General features: G+C 42.9%; 1 protein-coding gene across 1 annotated transcript in view; it reads right to left on the reverse strand.

Moving 5' to 3' along the window:
- The window catches only part of Nostrin (nitric oxide synthase trafficking), a 65647-nt gene extending 47652 nt beyond the window's left edge, over positions 1–17995 (reverse strand). Inside the window, exons 1-2 of the mRNA XM_051166263.1 lie at positions 17735–17995; positions 8415–8500 (exon numbers count right to left, since the gene is read on the reverse strand). Coding sequence (XP_051022220.1) covers positions 8415–8500; positions 17735–17761 — 113 coding nt within the window. The 5' untranslated portion in view covers positions 17762–17995. The remainder of the gene's footprint in view (positions 1–8414; positions 8501–17734) is intronic.
- Between the last annotated feature and the right edge of the window lie 429 nt (positions 17996–18424).

The following is an 18424-nucleotide window of genomic DNA, read 5'->3' on the forward strand; positions in this document are numbered from 1 at the left end:
GCCGATTGAATCAGATGCTGAAATGCACAGCAAAGCACTGGGTGGAGCTAGGGGAGTCCTGTGGAAGAGTGGGAGAGGAGGAAAAGAATAGAAGGACCCAGAGGGGACAAGAATGTTGCAGAAGACCAACAGAGTCAACTAACCTAGACCCATGGGGACTCACAGAGACAGAGCACCAATCAAAGAGCATGCACGGGCTAGACGTAGGCTCCCTTCACATATGTAACTGATGGGCAGTTTGATCTTCATGTGGATCCCCTAGTAGGTTGAGTGGGTGCTGTCTATGACATGGACTCTGTTGCCTGCTTTTGATGGGGGGGGGGCTGCCTTGCCTATCTTCAGTGGATGAGGATGTGCTGGGATGAGTTGGGGGCTCCCCTTTTCTGAGAAAGGGATGAGAGGTAGGGGGAAGAGAGTGGGAGGGAGGGACTAAAAGAAAAGGAGGGAAGGGGCTATAATTGGGTTATAGAGTGAATATATAATTTTTTAAATTAAAAAATAAAATAGCTAGAAGGGAGGATTTCAAAAGCTTTCCTCCCAAGGAAATGTTAAGCATATGATTGCATATGCTAATTACCCTTATTTATTTATTGCATGCTGCATACATAATGACAGATTATCACATTGTACACATAAATATGTGTAGCTGTTATGTGTCAACTTAAAAGTTAACAGGTAGAGCTGGGTAGAATACTTGCTATCATGCACAAGTCCCTGGGTTCAATCCCTTAGCACTACCACAAAGTAGAAATTAACAACCAACAAGGTAGTTATTGGCAATTAGAATCAAGCCGAAGCTCTGTCATTCCCGTGCCTCCATTCTCTGGCTAGCCATTTGACCACTATCTATTGCCATAAATTCTACTTCCTGGGAACAGATTGTGAGGTGGTAAACGCACAGATGGGAGAGCCTCTTGGACGTCCCGCCTTCACTGCTCGTGCCGAGGCAGGAGACACTCAAGCTAAGCAGCTAGAAGTCTCAGATTCCATGCCTGCTCATTGCCAGGCTCAGAATGTCCTCTGTGCACAGGACTAAGAAGTACCACTGTGGAGGGGGGTGGGGGGAGAGGGAGGGGGCGATTCAGGATGAGTAGACAAGGCAGGAAATCTCCAGAGGGTTTTAGACAGAAACCAACGTTTTAGTCCAGATGCGATCGTATCATGCACATGACACAACTGTTCTGAGTAACTGGGAGAAGGAAGGAGCAGCAGAGCCTGCCCACCTCTCCATACTTCTTAGCCCCACTGTGGCTGCTGAGGGCTCCTCACAGACCATGTGAGCTACAGAGTTTAAAAGCCACTGGGCTTCAATGACACAGTGTCCCTCCTTTACCAAACTGGCTCAATACCACCTGAGTATGTTGGGGAACTGCCTAGCAGAGCCCCACATTTGTCAGCCTGTTTTGAGAATGCCTTTGCACTAGGCACAAAATCAAATAACTACCTGTTGCATATTACATATCCCAAATTACTTAAGGACTGGTAGAGATCTGCTGCTTTAGGCATATGTCAGTGCCTGATACATAAGCTATACTAGATACATGGTCTCTCCTGTGATTTTAGTTTTCTAGCTTTTGTTCAAAAATGATATAAATAGTACCATGGTAGCAAATGTAAAAAAATGCATCAGAATTTGTCCAACATGACCTTCTTAATTATAACTGCCTGAAGGAACAAACCGACTCACACAGGCCATATCCATTCTCCCGGCGAGCCTCTGTTGAACACCTCCTGCTCTGTGCCAGGTCCTAGTCACGTTGGATGCAAAGACTCCCAAGATGTTCAGCCTCCGATTCAGAGAGAATGACAAGTGAAAAGAGCAAAACAAAGCAAGGCAGCGAGTGCTCCAGCAGAGAGACGTGCTGACTCTACCCACAGGCTGGGAGGATGCTTGTGACCGTAGACCCGGCGTAGAGCAGGCCCTCCATAAGGAAACACTGAGGAGTAAAGAAGACTACGTTTACCAGAACCAGCCAAGGAAGGTGAGGGTGGACCCGCCAGGTGACACAACAGCCTGTGATGGCATGATGGCCCTTTGGGGGGTGGGGATGATGTGGAAGGTTGAGTGATTCGGGAAGAAGGCGAAGGTCAGCGTCATGGGGGATGGAGAGAGACAGAGTGGGAGGCAACGGCTAAGTCTCAAGTTCTATGAGGTCTGAATTTCATTCTACAAGGGTCTCAGAAGGGCCCTAAACAGGATCAAGGAGACAAAAAGATCGCAAATACAAAAGCTGTCCCTCCTTTCCTAACACTCAAACACCCTGCCCTAGCACACAGTATAAACTACGGGGTTTCCAAACAGTAATCCAAGACTAGGTTAATCAGACCCTTAGGGCAATGGAGCCTGACCCAGAAACTTGCGATGTTGTGTTTAATTAGAGCTTAATTCCTAACCCTTGGTGCCTCGCTCTAAATGGCCAGTCTCAGGTAGGACTACCTAACAAAATAGTGGGGCTTCCATCTTCTATCTAAGCAGATACAATTCCATAAAGATCCAGCAAACAAGGCCAGGTAATTGCTCTCAACTATTATAAAAGGTCCCCATTCTCCTCCATCCCCTGACCAGAATCTGCCTGTTGTGTTTCTGTCCACTTTCCTATCAGGTATGGCCCAATAAATACACTTACCCTCTGAGCTCCCCAAGTTCCCAGCATAATAGATACATTGAAGATCAAGCCTCAGCCCACCAGCAAGTTGCAAGAACTCTGCTTGGATTGGAAACAGGAGTTCCTCGGAGGATGCAGCTTTGAGCATCTTAACAAGGAGGATGAGATTAGATTTCATTTCTACTCAGTCAGGTGCTGGTGTGGAACAAGGGAGCTACACAGTTACAGCAAGTCAGAGCCGAGAGACTTCTCCCAGGAGACGAGGACTGTAAAGGAGGCCATAGAAGGAAAGCAAACAAATAAACACACAAACAAACAAACAAGCCTCTGGCTAGAAAGGACATTTAGAGGAGAGATAGAAAATCTTGGCCATGGGTGAGACCATAGAAGAAATCATGGGTACAGGCAATCTTTGGCTACAGGGCTTGGTTGGGTCTGGCCTTGGACATCATGGTGAAATCCAGGCACACCTGAGGTACCTTGTTAGTACATTTGTCTAACACAACAGTTCTCAACTCATGTTGCAACCGCTTTGGGGGCTGATTGACCCTTTCACAGGGGTGGCCGGAGACCAGCGGAAAACAGGTAGTTTACATTACAATTAAACCTGTTTTGGGCATTCTGACTCTGTTGTCTAAGGGACATGTAGGAAGAAGGCTACACCCAAGTCTGTCACACATGCGCTAGAGGTAGTGTATGTCTGTGAGTTCTCAATGCTCAAGGGAGCTGACGTTGGAAGACTATTACAGAAGATGAGTTGAAGCAAAGATTTCATTTGTTTTTTTGTTTTTACCCCTTTTGCTGATAACATCTGCAATGAGTCATGCATGGTCTGTGACCCCCCCTCCTCCACCACCCCCCACCCCCGCTTCTATTTTTAAATATCCATGCTGGTGAGTCTTTCATCTGAAAAATCTGTTCCCAAGCTTGCTTGCAATAGAACCATTGATTTCTCATCACAGCTGGTTTAAACATTAGCTTTGGTGATGCAGGGAGCCAACTCTCATACATAGTATCTAAAATATGCCTTTTTCACTTTAGTTATGGCTTGCAGTTGTGCTAAAGTGAGCCCGAAGACTTTGACCTCAAACATAGTAGGAGATGCTATGAGTCTCTGGATGAACTGGAGTTTGAGGCTGAAAAAAAAGTCGGGGGGTAGGGTGGGAGGTGGGAGGCGAGGGTGGCAGTAGCTCTTTGGATAGAAGAAGCCGAGCAGCGTGTCTTGGTGCAAAATATCCAGGGAAAACATCTTTTCAATAACATACACAGTTTTCTAGCACCTCCAATTAGAAGGAAGCAAGAAGTAGCTGAACTACGAAAGGTAACCGTATCTGGGCTTGCAACTAGGCTGTAAGTCCGCTTCAAAGCATGCGTGACTGCAAAACTCTCCTTAGCAGACCTGCATCCAAGCAGACGTCCAGGCAAGGTATCTGGAAATGTAACCTCCAGGGACACTAACAACCCTCATTCTAGTAATGTAGCTATGTAAATTAAAACATATTCAAAAATAAAACAAAACCCAAACAAAAACAAAAACAAAAAACAAAAAATCTTCAGTGACCCTTTAACCATTCACTCATGTGGTCTGCCAGTGTTTACCAAGTGCCGTGGTGTCTGCCATCATGCTGCCAGTGGATTTGTCTTTACGATTTGCTGCGCCCTCACCCTTGTTTTGTATGTCTGTTATACTCATTTCAAGAGTGCTGTCCCGCTGGGCATGGTGGCGCACGCCTTTAATGCCAGCACTCGGGAGGCAGAGGCAGGCGGATCTCTGTGAGTTCCAGGCCAGCCTGGTCTACAAAATGAGTCCAGGATAGCCAAAGCTACCCAGAGAAACCCTGTCTCGAAAAAAAACAAAATAAAACAAACAAAGAAACAAAAATCCCACACACCAAAAAACTGAAACAAAAACAAAAACAGAAGCCAAGAGTGCTGTCCTATTTGTCTTATGAGGCTTTCCCACCTGTATCTAATGCAAATAGAATGTATCATTGATTCGTATAAAATAAGCCCACATATTTAAGAGGAGAGCAGCCCTGGGCTTGTAGCTTGTACCCTTCTCTTCGGCTTTCAGACTGTTGACCCAATGGACCTCAAGAAATTAGGATTTTCCAAGGAGCCTTAGGTTGGAAAAAGAAAAAGTCTGTGATCCTGGTACCAACTAGAAGGGGTGCTTGTCCCGTTGAAATAGATTTTTAGTTCAGACAATTACAGTTTGTAAGAGCACCTTGCAGAACTGACTAGATCTTAGGCAGAGATGGGCCAGTGAATGGCACAACCACACCTTGACCAGCGCTGCTCAATCATGCATACCTCGTATGTATCCTCTCTACTTCGACCTCAGCCTCATGACAGTCACCCTAGACGTGGTCTTGTGGGTCCCTGGATGTCCTTATTTGTATTTGCTCTTCCCGGTGTGGCCACATTGAATAAATATTCTTTCTTTGCTTTTCACAGTTGATTCTCTTGCCACCCAATGCCCCGTGTGTGTGTGTTTGTGTGTGTGTGCCACAATGTATGTGCAGGTCAGAGGACAACTTTCAGAAATCAATTCTCTCCTTTTTCCACCTACCTTCTGAGCATGACACTACAGTTGTCAGGCTTGGCAGCAAGCATCTTTACCTGCCACCTGATCAGCTCTAGTTTTGTTTGTTTGTTTGTTTTGCTTGGGACACAACCTCACCCTGTATCCTGGGCTGGCCTTGAACTTGCAATGCTCCTGCCTTACTCTCTCAAGTGCTAGGACTGTAGGTAAGCACCATGGCATTAAACAAGAGCCAGCCTGCTGTGTTATAGGTGTGATTAAGAAAGTCATTTCTGGAGTCACACAATGAGGAGAGAAAGAGGGAATGTGAGCTGGGTGCACTGCAATCACTGGTCCTTGTGGACTCAGTTCAAACATAGCAGGAAGAGGCAGTAACCTCCGAATCACACCACTCTTGGGGGAGAGACTTGGCCCAATCCAGTGGGAGAAAACAGCATCCATCTTTCCTATCTGACTCATAAGAATGTGGACTACAGACAGATACACCATGAGGAAAGTATTTGTATATTAATTAAGTACATGTGTCCACTAGAAAGCAGTTCTCTGGATATATATTCTTTGGGTTAACTGCATAATCAAGCAGTTGAGCAAGCCCAGGACTCTGTTATCTTAAGTAGGAGAGTCACTTCAAATGGACATTCATCAAGAGCCAATATAAAGTACCTCAGCAGTGACATCATTTTTGAGGGAAAATGACTTGGCCGCTCCAGGTTAGCTTTACAAAATGTCTGTATGGACAGCATGGATGATTGATTGTTCTGTGTTATTTAAGGTCAGGGTCTAATTATAGCATCATACCCATTCTTTGCACTTATGCTATGCAGTTTTTAACTCAGAAATGTGCTTGCAACTTAACTGACCTCCAGCAGCCTATAGATTCTCAGATTCTAAATCTGGTCCTTAAGGAAGTAAAGCCATGGAGGGAGAATGTGGAGATGGAAGCTTTCACACACTGAGACGGAGGATGCTGGTCCCAGGAAGGGACTGCAAAGAAGCACAAGTAAGAAGCCAAGGCAGGTGAACATCTGAATAAAGGGAACATCTGGATAAAGGGAAACAAGAAGAGAGTGGTGGAGCAGTGATACTTGACTCCTGCCAGCTCACCGTGGAGCCTGCTTTCATTGTGGCCACCACTTTATTCTCTGCCTTCTGTCTTCGTAACTGGATACCTGGCACTAATTTTGAACTCTTGCACAACAAATAATCAAAATCAGATGCCTGTTCTCTGGGCCATCTGCATGGTTAGTCAGTATAGAGATTCTTCCTGATTTTCGGGGAGAAGAGGCTTTTTATCTAAGCAAAGAATTGGATTTATAGAATAGTTAGCTGGTCTAGTTTAAAAATAATGTCCTTTCAGAGCTAATAAAATGTTTCCTAAGATGGGTGTGGTGGTACACAGCTTTAATCTCAGCACTCAGGGAGGCAGAGGCAGGTGGATCTCTGTGAGTTTGAGGCCAGCCTGGTGTACAATGCCAGTTCAGGACAGCCAAGACTACACAGAAAAACCCTGTTTCCTTATAGAAGAAACACTGTCCCAGATTTTCTCACCCTTTTCTTTTTCAGGAAATCAAGGCAGTTTGACTATAAGAATGGAAACATCTTTCATGTAAACTTTTAGTTTTTATTATATTTGACAAACTTGCATTTTTCTTCATAAAAAGCCTGTTTGAGCTCTTCTAGTCAACCATTGTTCTGATAAGGCTAGTAGTGTTCTCCTTTGGTCTGGGCTTGCTAATGAAGAGTGCTCTTACCTCATGATGTCTTTGTTGTATGGCACATATATAAACTGTGTGTCTAAGTGTGTGTGTGTGTGTGTGTGTATAGGATTGACTCATGGTCTCACACATGCTAAAAAAGCACTCTGTCATGGTGCTACACTGCCAGCCTTATGATATTTTAAAGTTGAAACTGTTTCCTTTCAAAACACAGATATCTCTCTTAAAAAGTGGTTCTAGAATACTTATCATGTCTACAGTAGAGCAAAGGCCTAAAAGCCCTTTTATAAGCCAACTCCTTTCTTGGTTCTTTAATTTTAATAGGTTTTCCCCTCTTTTACTGCCTGAGCTAAATGTGCTCACTTTAGCACAGTAAAAAGCTTTATTCATGGCCACACTTAGTATTAAGAAGAGATTTTGAAAACGGTGTCTTCTCATCCATCCATCCATCCATCCATCCATCCATCCATTCATCCATCCATCTATCCATTCATCTATCCATCCATCCATCCATCCTTCCATCCATCCGTCCATCCATCCATGCATCCATCCATCCATCCATTCATCCATCCATCCATCCATCCATCCATTCATCTATCCATCCATCCATCCATCCATTCATCCATCCATTCATCTATCCATCCATCCATCCATTCATCCATCCATCCATCCATCCATTCATCTATCCATCCATCCATTCATCCATCCATTCATCTATCCATCCATCCATCCTTCCATCCATCCGTCCATCCATGCATGCATCCATCCATCCATCCATCCGTCTATCCATCCATCCATCCATCCATCCATCCATCCATCCATTCATCTATCCATCCATCCATCCATCCATCCATCTATCCATCCATCCATCCATCCATCCATCCATCCATTCATCTATCCATCCGTTCATCCATCCATCCATCCATTCATCCATCCATCCATCCATTCATCTATCCATCCATCCATCCATCCATTCATCCATCCATCCATCCATTCATCCATCCATCCATTCATCCATCCATCCATCTATCCATCCATTCATCCATCCATCCATTCATCTATCCATCCATCTATCCATCCATCCATCCATCCATCCTTCCATCCATCCATCCGTCTGAGAGGGATCAAAAAGATGGAAAGCCAGCCTCTAAAAAGTGCGCATCATACAATGGGTAAAACATAGCTCCCGCCCTTGTAGTGGAAGGGGAAAGGCCATAACTAATAGTTGAGGTCAGTGTGGAAAGCACAATAGTGGGCATATACATCAGATGTAAGAGTGGGTCCCTGGAAGTGCGATAAACTCAGTTTGAGAATAAGAGGCCTGGCCGAGCCGTCGTAAGCACAAGTTCCTCATGTGGCTTCTTGATTTTTATGGCACCAGTTGATAAATGTGCGATAGAGGAGGATCATTCCTCAATCCAATTTCTCAAGCCCCAAAATATAACGCTGTGTTCTAAAATGCGGCACAGCTTCAAATCATTCCTCCAGTGGCGCTGCTTGCTGCAACTACGGAGGAAGAATTACTTGTTGCAAATGTGCATTTTGTACCTTTGCTGAAGAACAGAAGTGATCTGCTTGCAGAAATTCTCTCCATTCTGAGCAAACTCCTTCAGGCTCTTGTACACTTTATTGTACTGGAAAAAAAAATAACAGGAAAATTATGAGCACCTCCACAGATGGAGCACCCATAATCCAGAATGCTGCTGTAATGATGATTACCATCGTAAAGGACAATATAACCAAGAGATGCACACATTTTTGGATGGTTTCTTAACTAAATAGTAAGTCTCCTCTGGCTGAATATGAAAAAAAATCCAGGGAAAATTTCCAAAAATGAAATTGGCCTGTTTCAGTCTATTTTAGTTACTGTTCTATTGCTGTGAAGAAAAAGACCTTGACCAAGGCAACTGATAGGAGAAATCACTTAATGGGAGCTTGCTTATGGTTTCAGAAGGTGAGTCTTGGTGGGAAGCATGGCAGGAGGCCGCCGGCAGGCATGGCGCTGGAGCTGTAGCTGAGAGTTTATGTCTGATTCACTAGCAGGAGGGAGAGGGCCAGAGTAAGGGGAAAGAGGAAAGGAAGAGGGGAAGTGAGGAAGAGGGGAAGGGAGAGAGAAGGGGAAGGGAGAGAGAGAGAGAGATTGAGAGAGATACTGGGCCTGATGTGGGATTTTGAAACCTCAAAGCCCACCCCCAGTGACACACTTTCTCCAACAGGGCCACATCTCCTAATCCTTCTTAAATATTAAATACGCCACCAACTGGGAATCAAATATTCAAATATATGAGCCTATGGGGTCATTCTCATTCAAACCACTGCACTGTCCTAGGTCAATTACAAAATCGGTTTTCTGACGCAGCAAGGCCAAAAATACACTCTACAGGATACCACATTACCACTTAAAAAAAAATCCCACCATCCGAGGAGCATGATAGACACACAGTATAGTCTGCACACACACCCAAATCTGAAATTGAAGACACTTAAAAATCTCAAACTTTTTTTGAGTTCTGATTTAATACCACAAACAGAAATTTTCACACTTGATTTTAAGTAAAAAGTCTTCAGTCAAAACACAGGTAAGATAAAAATATTATATGAGATCATCTTAAGGCTTTATGTATAGGGTTACAGGAAGTATAAATGAACGTCATGCTTAAACTTGAGTCCCCTCCCCAAGATGTCTTATTATACATTCACAAAACTCTAAAATTTGAAAAGGAGGAGGAGGAGGGAAGAAGATGAAGAAGAAGAAGAAGAAGAAAGAAGAAGAAGAAGAAGAAGAAGAAGAAGAAGAAGAAGAAAGAAGAAGAAGAAGAAGAAGAAGAAGAAGAAGAAGAAGAAAATCTAAATCTGGAATATTTCCAGTCTTAAGAATTTTGAGTAAGAAATATTTACCCTGTAGTATCCAGCAGCTGTATCGAAAATTCTGGAACATATAAATAATGGTGGGTCTAAAGCAATGTGCTGGCCCTGAAGTCTCATTGCACGCTCCCGTGCCTGCAGACAGTAACCAGGCATCTGCATGTTTGTGCATGGGGCTGAGGATGGTGAGCAAGGTGAAGACAGCCCAGAGAACCTGCTGCCTGCACTGCCTTGGCCCACAGACGCCAGAGCAAGTGTGGCCCAGTGTAGCCAAATTCTGCAATTTGGAAAAAAAAAAAAAAAGAAAAAAACAAAAAACAAAAAATCACCAAGAGCATCTGAAATAAGGGTTGGGAAAAATGTAGCCAACAACTCACAAATTAAAAACTTGCACAGTGCAAGCAAAACCACTGGTGGTGTTTCAGTGTGTAGCCTTTGTCACATCTCTGCTGAGAGTCCTAAGAACCTAGCTTTCTGGAGTCTATTTTCGGCAAAACTACCTTTCATTCGCTGGACACAAGACAACGAAGGTTTTCATCCTCCCCTTTTGTGCATGCTGGGAAAGTTTTTGTGCATGGAACACTGTGAGAAGCCCCATAGGAAAGGACTGTACCAGAATCCTTGTTTATTCCTGGGACCTAACTACACTAATTCATTAAGTTCTTCCGTGAGCCTTTGGTTTTAGGGTTTTTGTTTGTTTGTTTGTTTGTTTTTTCGTTTTTGTTGTTGTTGTTGGTTTGGTTTGGTTTGCTTTTCTGTAGTACTAGAGCATCCCAGAAAACCACTCAGTTCCAGGATGCAATCTGTAGTTTTCAGCATTCTCAGCCTTCCTCACTTGTGTGTGTGCAGCTATGACTGAACACTACTGTAGGTGTGTCAGAAATCGATGAATCATTTCAGTGAAGGCCCCTCTTCCTCCTTTTTTATTTTGCCTCCTGGACTTAGGAACAACAGGCGTGACTAAGATTTAGTCTTGACACTGGACGCTATGAACTGAGGTCATAGATCTGAAAGAGATGAAGAGCCAGGGGCCCTAGCGGTGTGGAGGCTAAAACACAAGCCTTCAACTCTACTTTCTGACTTACTGTATGGGTGAAAGAAATACAATGGTATTTAAACTTCGGTGGTATTATTATGATTATGATTTTTATTGTGTGTGTATGTACTGTATATTTTTGAGTTCAGACAACATTTGGGAACTCAGGCTATCAGGTTTGCAAAAGTGTGGCAAACAGCTTTGCTTTCTGAAGCATCTATCTGGTCCTACAATGATTTTTATTTAAAGACTTTTTTTTTATTTACGGTTTCTAATTTGTAGCTTTTACATGTTTCTAATTCAGATGCAATCTTAACTTTTTGTAAGTTATGGAACATTTTTGTTTCACAAAAATATCACAGCCATATAGGAAATAATGGCACATACTACATAACCCCAAGTTACAGAGACATTAAACTTGTGTTTTGAGCAATTATTTTTCCTCATTTTCATAATTTCTTTTGCTATTCTTGGTTTTGGAGTGTGTTTTCTTTTTTTTTTTTTTTTTGTATGTTTTTAAAACATCCCTGTCAGAATTTTTTAAAAAGATTTATTTATTATGTATACAGTCTGATGAGATCACATTATAGATGGTTGTGAGCCACCATGTAGTTGCTGGGAATTGAACTCAGGACCTCTGGAAGAGCAGTCAGTGCTCTTCACCACTGAACCATCTCTCTAGCTCCCTGCCAGAATCTTAATCAAAACTGTATGTGTGTGAACATGTATTAATTAGAGGAAACTGACTTTTTAAAAGTGGTGTTTAGATTTCTCACCCAAGAACAAAGTGAAATTTGTTTACATCTTAACTTACATCAACAAAACTTTATAAAGTCTGTATAGGAACTGCCGCTTTCTTATTTGATTTATTTAGAACTATCTCCTGGTATTAAGCTGATATTAAGGTCTTTTGCCTGCAAGCATGTCTTTGCACCATGCGCTTGCTTAATGACTATGGAGGCAGAAAGGGTGTTGGATCCCCTGAAACTGGAATTACAGACAGTTGTGAGTCACCATGAGGGTGACTGGGATCCACCCCAGGTCCTCTGGAAGAGCAGCCAGTGTTCTTTATCTCTGAGTGCGTCTCCAGCCCTCAACTCATATTTTAAAAGAAAAGGGCTTCTCAAACAAAGCACAGCCTGTGACTTCTTTGACCCTTAAACTGTCAGCTATAGGATTTGGAAGGTGAATCTTCATCACTTAATAGATAAATACACCCTATTTTAATAGTGAGTATTTGTATTGGAACAAAGTGTTAAGTGGGCAAAGTGGTTCCAGACAGAGAAATGGCCAATGGTTCTGCCTATTCACCCACTCTGGTCAGGTCAAAGGTCGGTGAGATTAGTGCCTCAAGTAAACCATTTCCTGGCTTCCATTGTGTCCAGGCAACATACTATATTGTTCTTAGTTTAATGATCAGATAAAAAAGGCTATTCTGTTTATAACAACATGGGGTAGAATCTTTATCTTTGACCTTATGTCCAATGTGCTGGAAACTCCCCAACATCCCTGATCCAGACTGAGATAAAGATGATATCCATAAATTAAAGAGATACTAAGACTATTTCTAATTACTCAGCCTAATTCCTTGTTTAGAACCAATGATCCTGGACCTTTTATCATTTGCCATTTACTCAAACTTGAACTCAAAGAAAAATTTTAAAGTAGATTTACCTAAATGTTAAAGCCTCATGTGTGTGTGTGTGTGTGTGTGTGTGTGTGTGTGTGTGTGTGTGTAGACAGAGAGAGAGGGAGGGAGAGGGAGAGAGAGAGAGGAGAGAGGAGAGAGAGAGAGAGAGAGAGAGAGAGAGAGAGAGAGAGAGAGAGAGAGAGAGAGAGAGAGATCAGAAAACAGACTGAATCTGCTCTGAGGCAGTGAAATGCCTTCACCTTGGTTTTGGCTACTCTGCTCCTAGGCCATGTTCCCTTCCCACCCACTCCCACTCATCAGAGGGGCCTTTGAAAGGCTTCTGTGGAACACAGTATAGAAAGGAATGAAAGCCAATCCCTTACTTAGAGCTAAGGCCCAAAGAGCTAAACACGACCTCATTAGATTATGGACAAACTTGTGATTGGAACTGTCGGTAATTAAATCAACTAGACAATCCATTAGAACCAAATGTCTTCATATAGCTAATCAATACAACCAAACTAAACTCAGAGCTGATACCCTGTTCCATCATCAAAAAGCAAAAAGGAAGAATTCATTCTTATAGAGTCACACGGGGAGTAGATTTGGGACGTCTTCTTCTACTCATTGAGCTTTTGAGTGTCTCAGCCCTACAACATACGCACCCCAGGAAAGAGCTCAATGCTGTAGACTTTGTATTGCCACATGAATTTATTTGAACATGCTTTTTCTCCCCCGGGACCATTAATTATTAAGATAACATAGCATGTTTTTTTTTAATTCCCATTATAAATAAATAGTCTGTTGGTAGCCAGGTTATTTAGGGCATTCCTGAGACTTTAAAATCTTTTTCACATTTAAAACTGTCCTTCCTACATATGCCTGTTCTGTTCAGCACTATGAAAATGTTTCTGAATACACTCGTAAGCAAGTTCCATTGTTTAATTATTGCTATTACAAAGCAAACAAGTATGCAGCCCTCCAATCAATGAAGCAAAACTTAGTAACTGAGGCAATCTGTTGCAGGATATTTGATCCTATTGTGAACCATGAGATTCTGAACTGTTATTGTTTGGTGTGGTTCAGCCCTAGCACATACCTTTAATCCAAGAGCTAAATAAAGTCACCTCTAGGTCAAGAGGTGGAGCAAGAAGCCAACTGACAGGGATTAAACAGAAAGGAGGGACTCTGAGTTGAAGGGTATTTAAGACTTTGTGGGGAAGAGGTGATAGCTTTTTGGTTTGGGGGCTTTTTGCTTTTTCCTTTTTCCTTCTGAGATGTTGGCTGGGTGTTTTCTCTGCCTCTCTGAGCTAGTAAGCTTTTACCCCAGTATCTGGTTCCTGAATCCTCAATGGTAAAATCAAACGATTGGGATTTTCTTTCTTTTTAACAACGCCAGCCAGCATGTGGAATGGCTAGACAGATAGGCTGTCACATGAAACACTGCTGCTGAACACGGCCGGTTGCTCTTCCTGACTCTGTAGAGTGCGAGAGCTTAGAAGGATTGAACCTAATTGTTCTAGAAAAAAAAGTAGTCTTACTCTGGATGCGCATATGGGCTTTCAAAAAGCATATAATAATGACCATCACAGAGGTAAAGAAACCATGCATGATAGCTGACTTAAATTTAGCTGAATAAGCCTCTTCTCAGTGCTCTTTCCACGCCAGCCCTGTGCTGCTGATTTCATGTGAATTTTCATTCCCTGGGAGGTGATATTGCTAAGCACTACTCCTCATATTAAGGCATTACCTATATTTATTAGAGATCTGTTTAGTATTTGAAGCTTTGTGATAGGCTTGCTTAAAGGATAAGAAACAGAGTACTAAGGAAGCAACACAATCTATCATCTCCTCATCTTATTTTACAGCTGATAAAACAGGCGTAAGAAACGTAGGTGCATCTTACACATCTCACTGACACACACTGAAGACTTTGTGCACGACACCGTATCTATTTCCAGATTCTGTCTGCCCTCCCCCATCTCTCAGTGCAGCAAAGGCTCTCAGGAGTCATGGACCACAGCAATGATGCCTTAGGCATCAGCGCCAGCCACAGCTGGTGACCCAGGCTGAACCAGCAATCTTAGAAGCTCAGGCTGGCATCTTAAACCAAGTTGCTAACCTGAGAACAGCTTGGTATTATTTTGGCAGCTGATTCCACAAGCAAAGGGGCTGATGGCATGGGAACCAGAGGCACATGCTAACAGTCTACTACCTGGCTTCTTTATGAGTACCTAAAATGCAAACATTTGGTGAGAGCTTGTAGCTTTCTCTTGATTTAGCTCCTACCATCCTCTTTCATAAGAAGGCAGGATGTAGTACTTTAAAAAAATATATGATTTAGTCATTTCCTCAGGGAAGAATTTGATGCTCTCCACTTCCTTGCACATGAAGTTGAGGAAGATTTCTCGTGGCATATTTTTAGGTGTCAGTGATAAACTCACAGGCATCAAGGCTTGGAGCCAATTCCTTTTCTTTCCAAAGCTAGAACATTCAGAAAACAAACTTTTCAAAAAAACCTCCATCTTAGAATCATTTTTTTAAAGTGATCATTTAAAAGCCCCAAACAGTGCCCAACTCTCTTTAGCGTATTTGAGTGACAATAATTTGAAAGTAGGTGTTGCCCTGACTCCCGGAAGCTGACGGGCCCAGGCAGAGAAGCTCATTGTCTCAAGAGGAGTGTGACCCAAAAGATAATTTTAAGTTTCTTGCAGCAGCCTGCTTTCATAGTTTGGTAAAACATATTTCACCTTTAAAAAAATGTATAAAACAAAAATCACAGGATTATAAAAAAAATGGACTACATCAATATATATGTATATTTATAGAAACATTTTAAGCTTTTGATATTAAGCCAAATGTTTATATTAATATGTTAAATAACAAATCTTAAGAATCACCAAAATATCTAAATAAGGTTGAGAATAAACAATATTCTGCAACATCTACAATAACACTGTTATATAAAAGTATCCATGTTTTTTACTGTTTACATAGTCCTAGACACTGTTAGTAGTGTTGTGTACCCAGAGCTTAAGGAAACTCTACATTTCCTTAGAAACAGTATAAATATAGATCCCAGCCTCATTTATTTTTTTCAGATTGCTCTTGACCCACTGAGATTGATATACAAATTCATTGCCAAGTTAAAAGCTGGGCTTAGTGGTGCACACCTGTAATCTCAGCATTTGGAGAGGTAGAAGCAGGCAGATCTCTGTGAGTTCGAGGCCACTCTGGTCTACAAAATGAGTCCAGGACAGCCAGGACTACACACAGGGAAACGGTGTCTGAAAATCCAATAATAATGATGATGATGATGATGATGATAGTAATAAATTACAGCTTAATGAAGCTGCTTAATTATGCTCTATGCCAAGCTGGGGCCTTATGGGACAAGACGCTTGGCTGATAGTGGAAGCTTTGGATTCTCTTTACACACTGTTGAGTGTTCTCTGAAGCATTTATCTGAAATTCATGCCCCACCCCCTTTTTTTAGCAAGTCCCCAAATGGTAGAGCATTGTTCCTCCAATAACAAGCTGGGATTGTACCAGGAAGTCAACTTGAACTCTTGATAAAGATGAAACAATGGCAAATAAATAAATACTCCGCGGTCTTAGAGAGTTTAGAAGTTCAGGCTGAAGGGATTTCCGCCTCCTCTTGACTCCCGGATACCTTTGTTGCCAATGGGCCCACAGACATGCCCTCCAGTCCTGGACAAGGACAAACGTCCTTGGGGTAGTGCTCAGAATAGGATAAGCACCCCAGGAAGGGGAGTGCCAAGGACGTGAGAGGTAGGCTGTCTTGGGAGCTGCCCGAAAGAAAACATTTGTCCCTGGTTCTCACCTGAAAAAAAGCTTTGCTTTCTACAAAAACAAAAACAAAACAAAGATGGTAGACATTCAATTCCTTTTTTTCTTTGCCCATTTAAAAACTTAGTTGGTCCTGTCTCCTATGCCCTCTCTTCTCTGCTATACTAGCCTGACACTGACTTTCTCTTTTAATAATTGGCAGTGCCACATTTTTGCCTCAACTCATCTCATCCCTCTGTCACCTTACCACCCCTGTACCAGAGAAAAACAACACCAGATATCCATGTTGAGACATGAGAGGATTTAAAAATGTATTAGGGGGGAAAATGCAAAGAGAGAAAAACAAATGTCTCTGAAATGTTACCCATAACCACCCAATGCTGAGGAGCTTGAGGCTGGGGAGCCAAAGTTGGGGGTGGGGTGGGGTCTCACTCAGTCCTGCAAGTATTTTTGTACAAGTACAGTGTGTTTTCATTAAGCACATCTTTTTATGCTTAATGGGGATGGTGCTACACTGTCTCACTTGGGTCATGTGATTCTTGAACTCATTTGCACAATAGCAGTGACAGTTCCATCTCTCCTAAGCCCATGCTCCTCACCCTTTGAGTAAACAAAACGAAAGCATAGATCCTCTGCTGATTATGGCGCCTTTAAAGATATCGCTTATCTGCCTCTCCACGGGTGTGTTTTTAAAATAAAATATATGAGCAATTACTGCCATTCCTACCTTCTGAGCTCACCAAGTTTAATCTTACAGCATTGCTTACTGGGTAAGACACTGAAAAAAATCCTTGATTACTTTGGTTTTAAACAGATCTACGTTCCTCTTTATTCCCATTACATCTTGTCCCCTAGGTCAACTCTCTGCCACTAATGCTGATGATCTTGCTGTGTCTTTGGACTTTTGATCAGTTTTGTATTTGTTGGGAAGGGCACAGGACTGGAGCAAGCGCACTGGTGAACAGAGTGAGCCATGCACCAGGCAGACAGAGTTGGCGGGGAGGGGGAGAGGGGGTAGGCGGGCTCTGTTCTGTGACCTGTAGGGCTCAGGATCACAACTCTCAAACCGCTCATTAAAAAACACAGGGTGGGGTGAGGGGCGGGGAGGCAAGACCTTCTCTGGCTGACTTTATCACTGAGCCATAATGCTCTGCAGACAGTCTGTGTGCTTTCATATCTACTCCACACTCGATGTTGGCACCGCGGGTGTGTGCTTTAATATTTCTTCTCAAACAGCCCTGTGTGGATCCGACTGGCATGCTATCTACTCACCCAAGTCTTTCCTCATCAATTGGAGAATGAAAGACAGATATGGCTGTCACATTTTCGAGAAGGTTCTATTTTAAACTCGACCAAAGGCGGGGGGGGGGGGGGGGGGGGCGGCACCACAGACTTTTGTTCCACAGCCAACATCTAAACATGCCTGGTTTCTGATTGCTTCAAATGTCTGCAGTTAAAAATCTACTTATCTATAAATTGCTCCTAGCCACGCACACACAGATACACAGACTACACCGGTCTACTCACCGAACAGTCCGCCAGTGGGTCTCTCATGTTGAAATACTGCTTGCTGTTTCTTTTACTAAAGCTCCAAGTATTCTGGACACTGAAATCAATCAGGTTGGGTGTGTTCTGGCCTTCCGGGATTCAAAGGGCGCAGGATACGTCAGTCCTTGTCAAACACACCAAGGAGGAAGTTCCAGCCCTGGACTTTCATCCAGTTTGTTTCCTGAAAAAGCAAAGAACAGCTCTGGGTCAAAAGAGCCAGTGGGCAATGGTGAGAACCAGTTCAGCAAACACTGAGGCTTTGAGGTGTAGCCTTGAGGAAAGGCTCAGAAGCTATGTAGAGTTTCCCAGGATCTGGATGTCCGGAATGCTGGTGGGAACTCACTTTTTTTTTTCTTTCTTTCTTTCTTTTTTCTTTTTTTTCAGCTTGCTGGTCCAGGCATGGCTAGTATTTTCTGTGTTTTATGCTGCTCTGACCTTTGGGATCTATGCAAGCTAGATAGGTGAGAAGTGACAGTCATAACTGTCTTTCATTCTCAAGTAGATGGGAAAAGGGTGAGTGCGTGTACAGCATCCCACTTGGATCCAGACAGGACTGTATGATGGGTTGAACTGTCAGCTTGACAGGGTCTAGGGTCATCTAAGAGACTAACATGGGAGCATGTCTGTGAGGCAGTGTCGAGATTGAGTTAAGTGAGGTGGGAAGACCTC

Source organism: Acomys russatus, chromosome 24 (genome assembly GCF_903995435.1).
Source record: "Acomys russatus chromosome 24, mAcoRus1.1, whole genome shotgun sequence".
Classification (NCBI taxonomy): domain Eukaryota; kingdom Metazoa; phylum Chordata; class Mammalia; order Rodentia; family Muridae; genus Acomys; species Acomys russatus.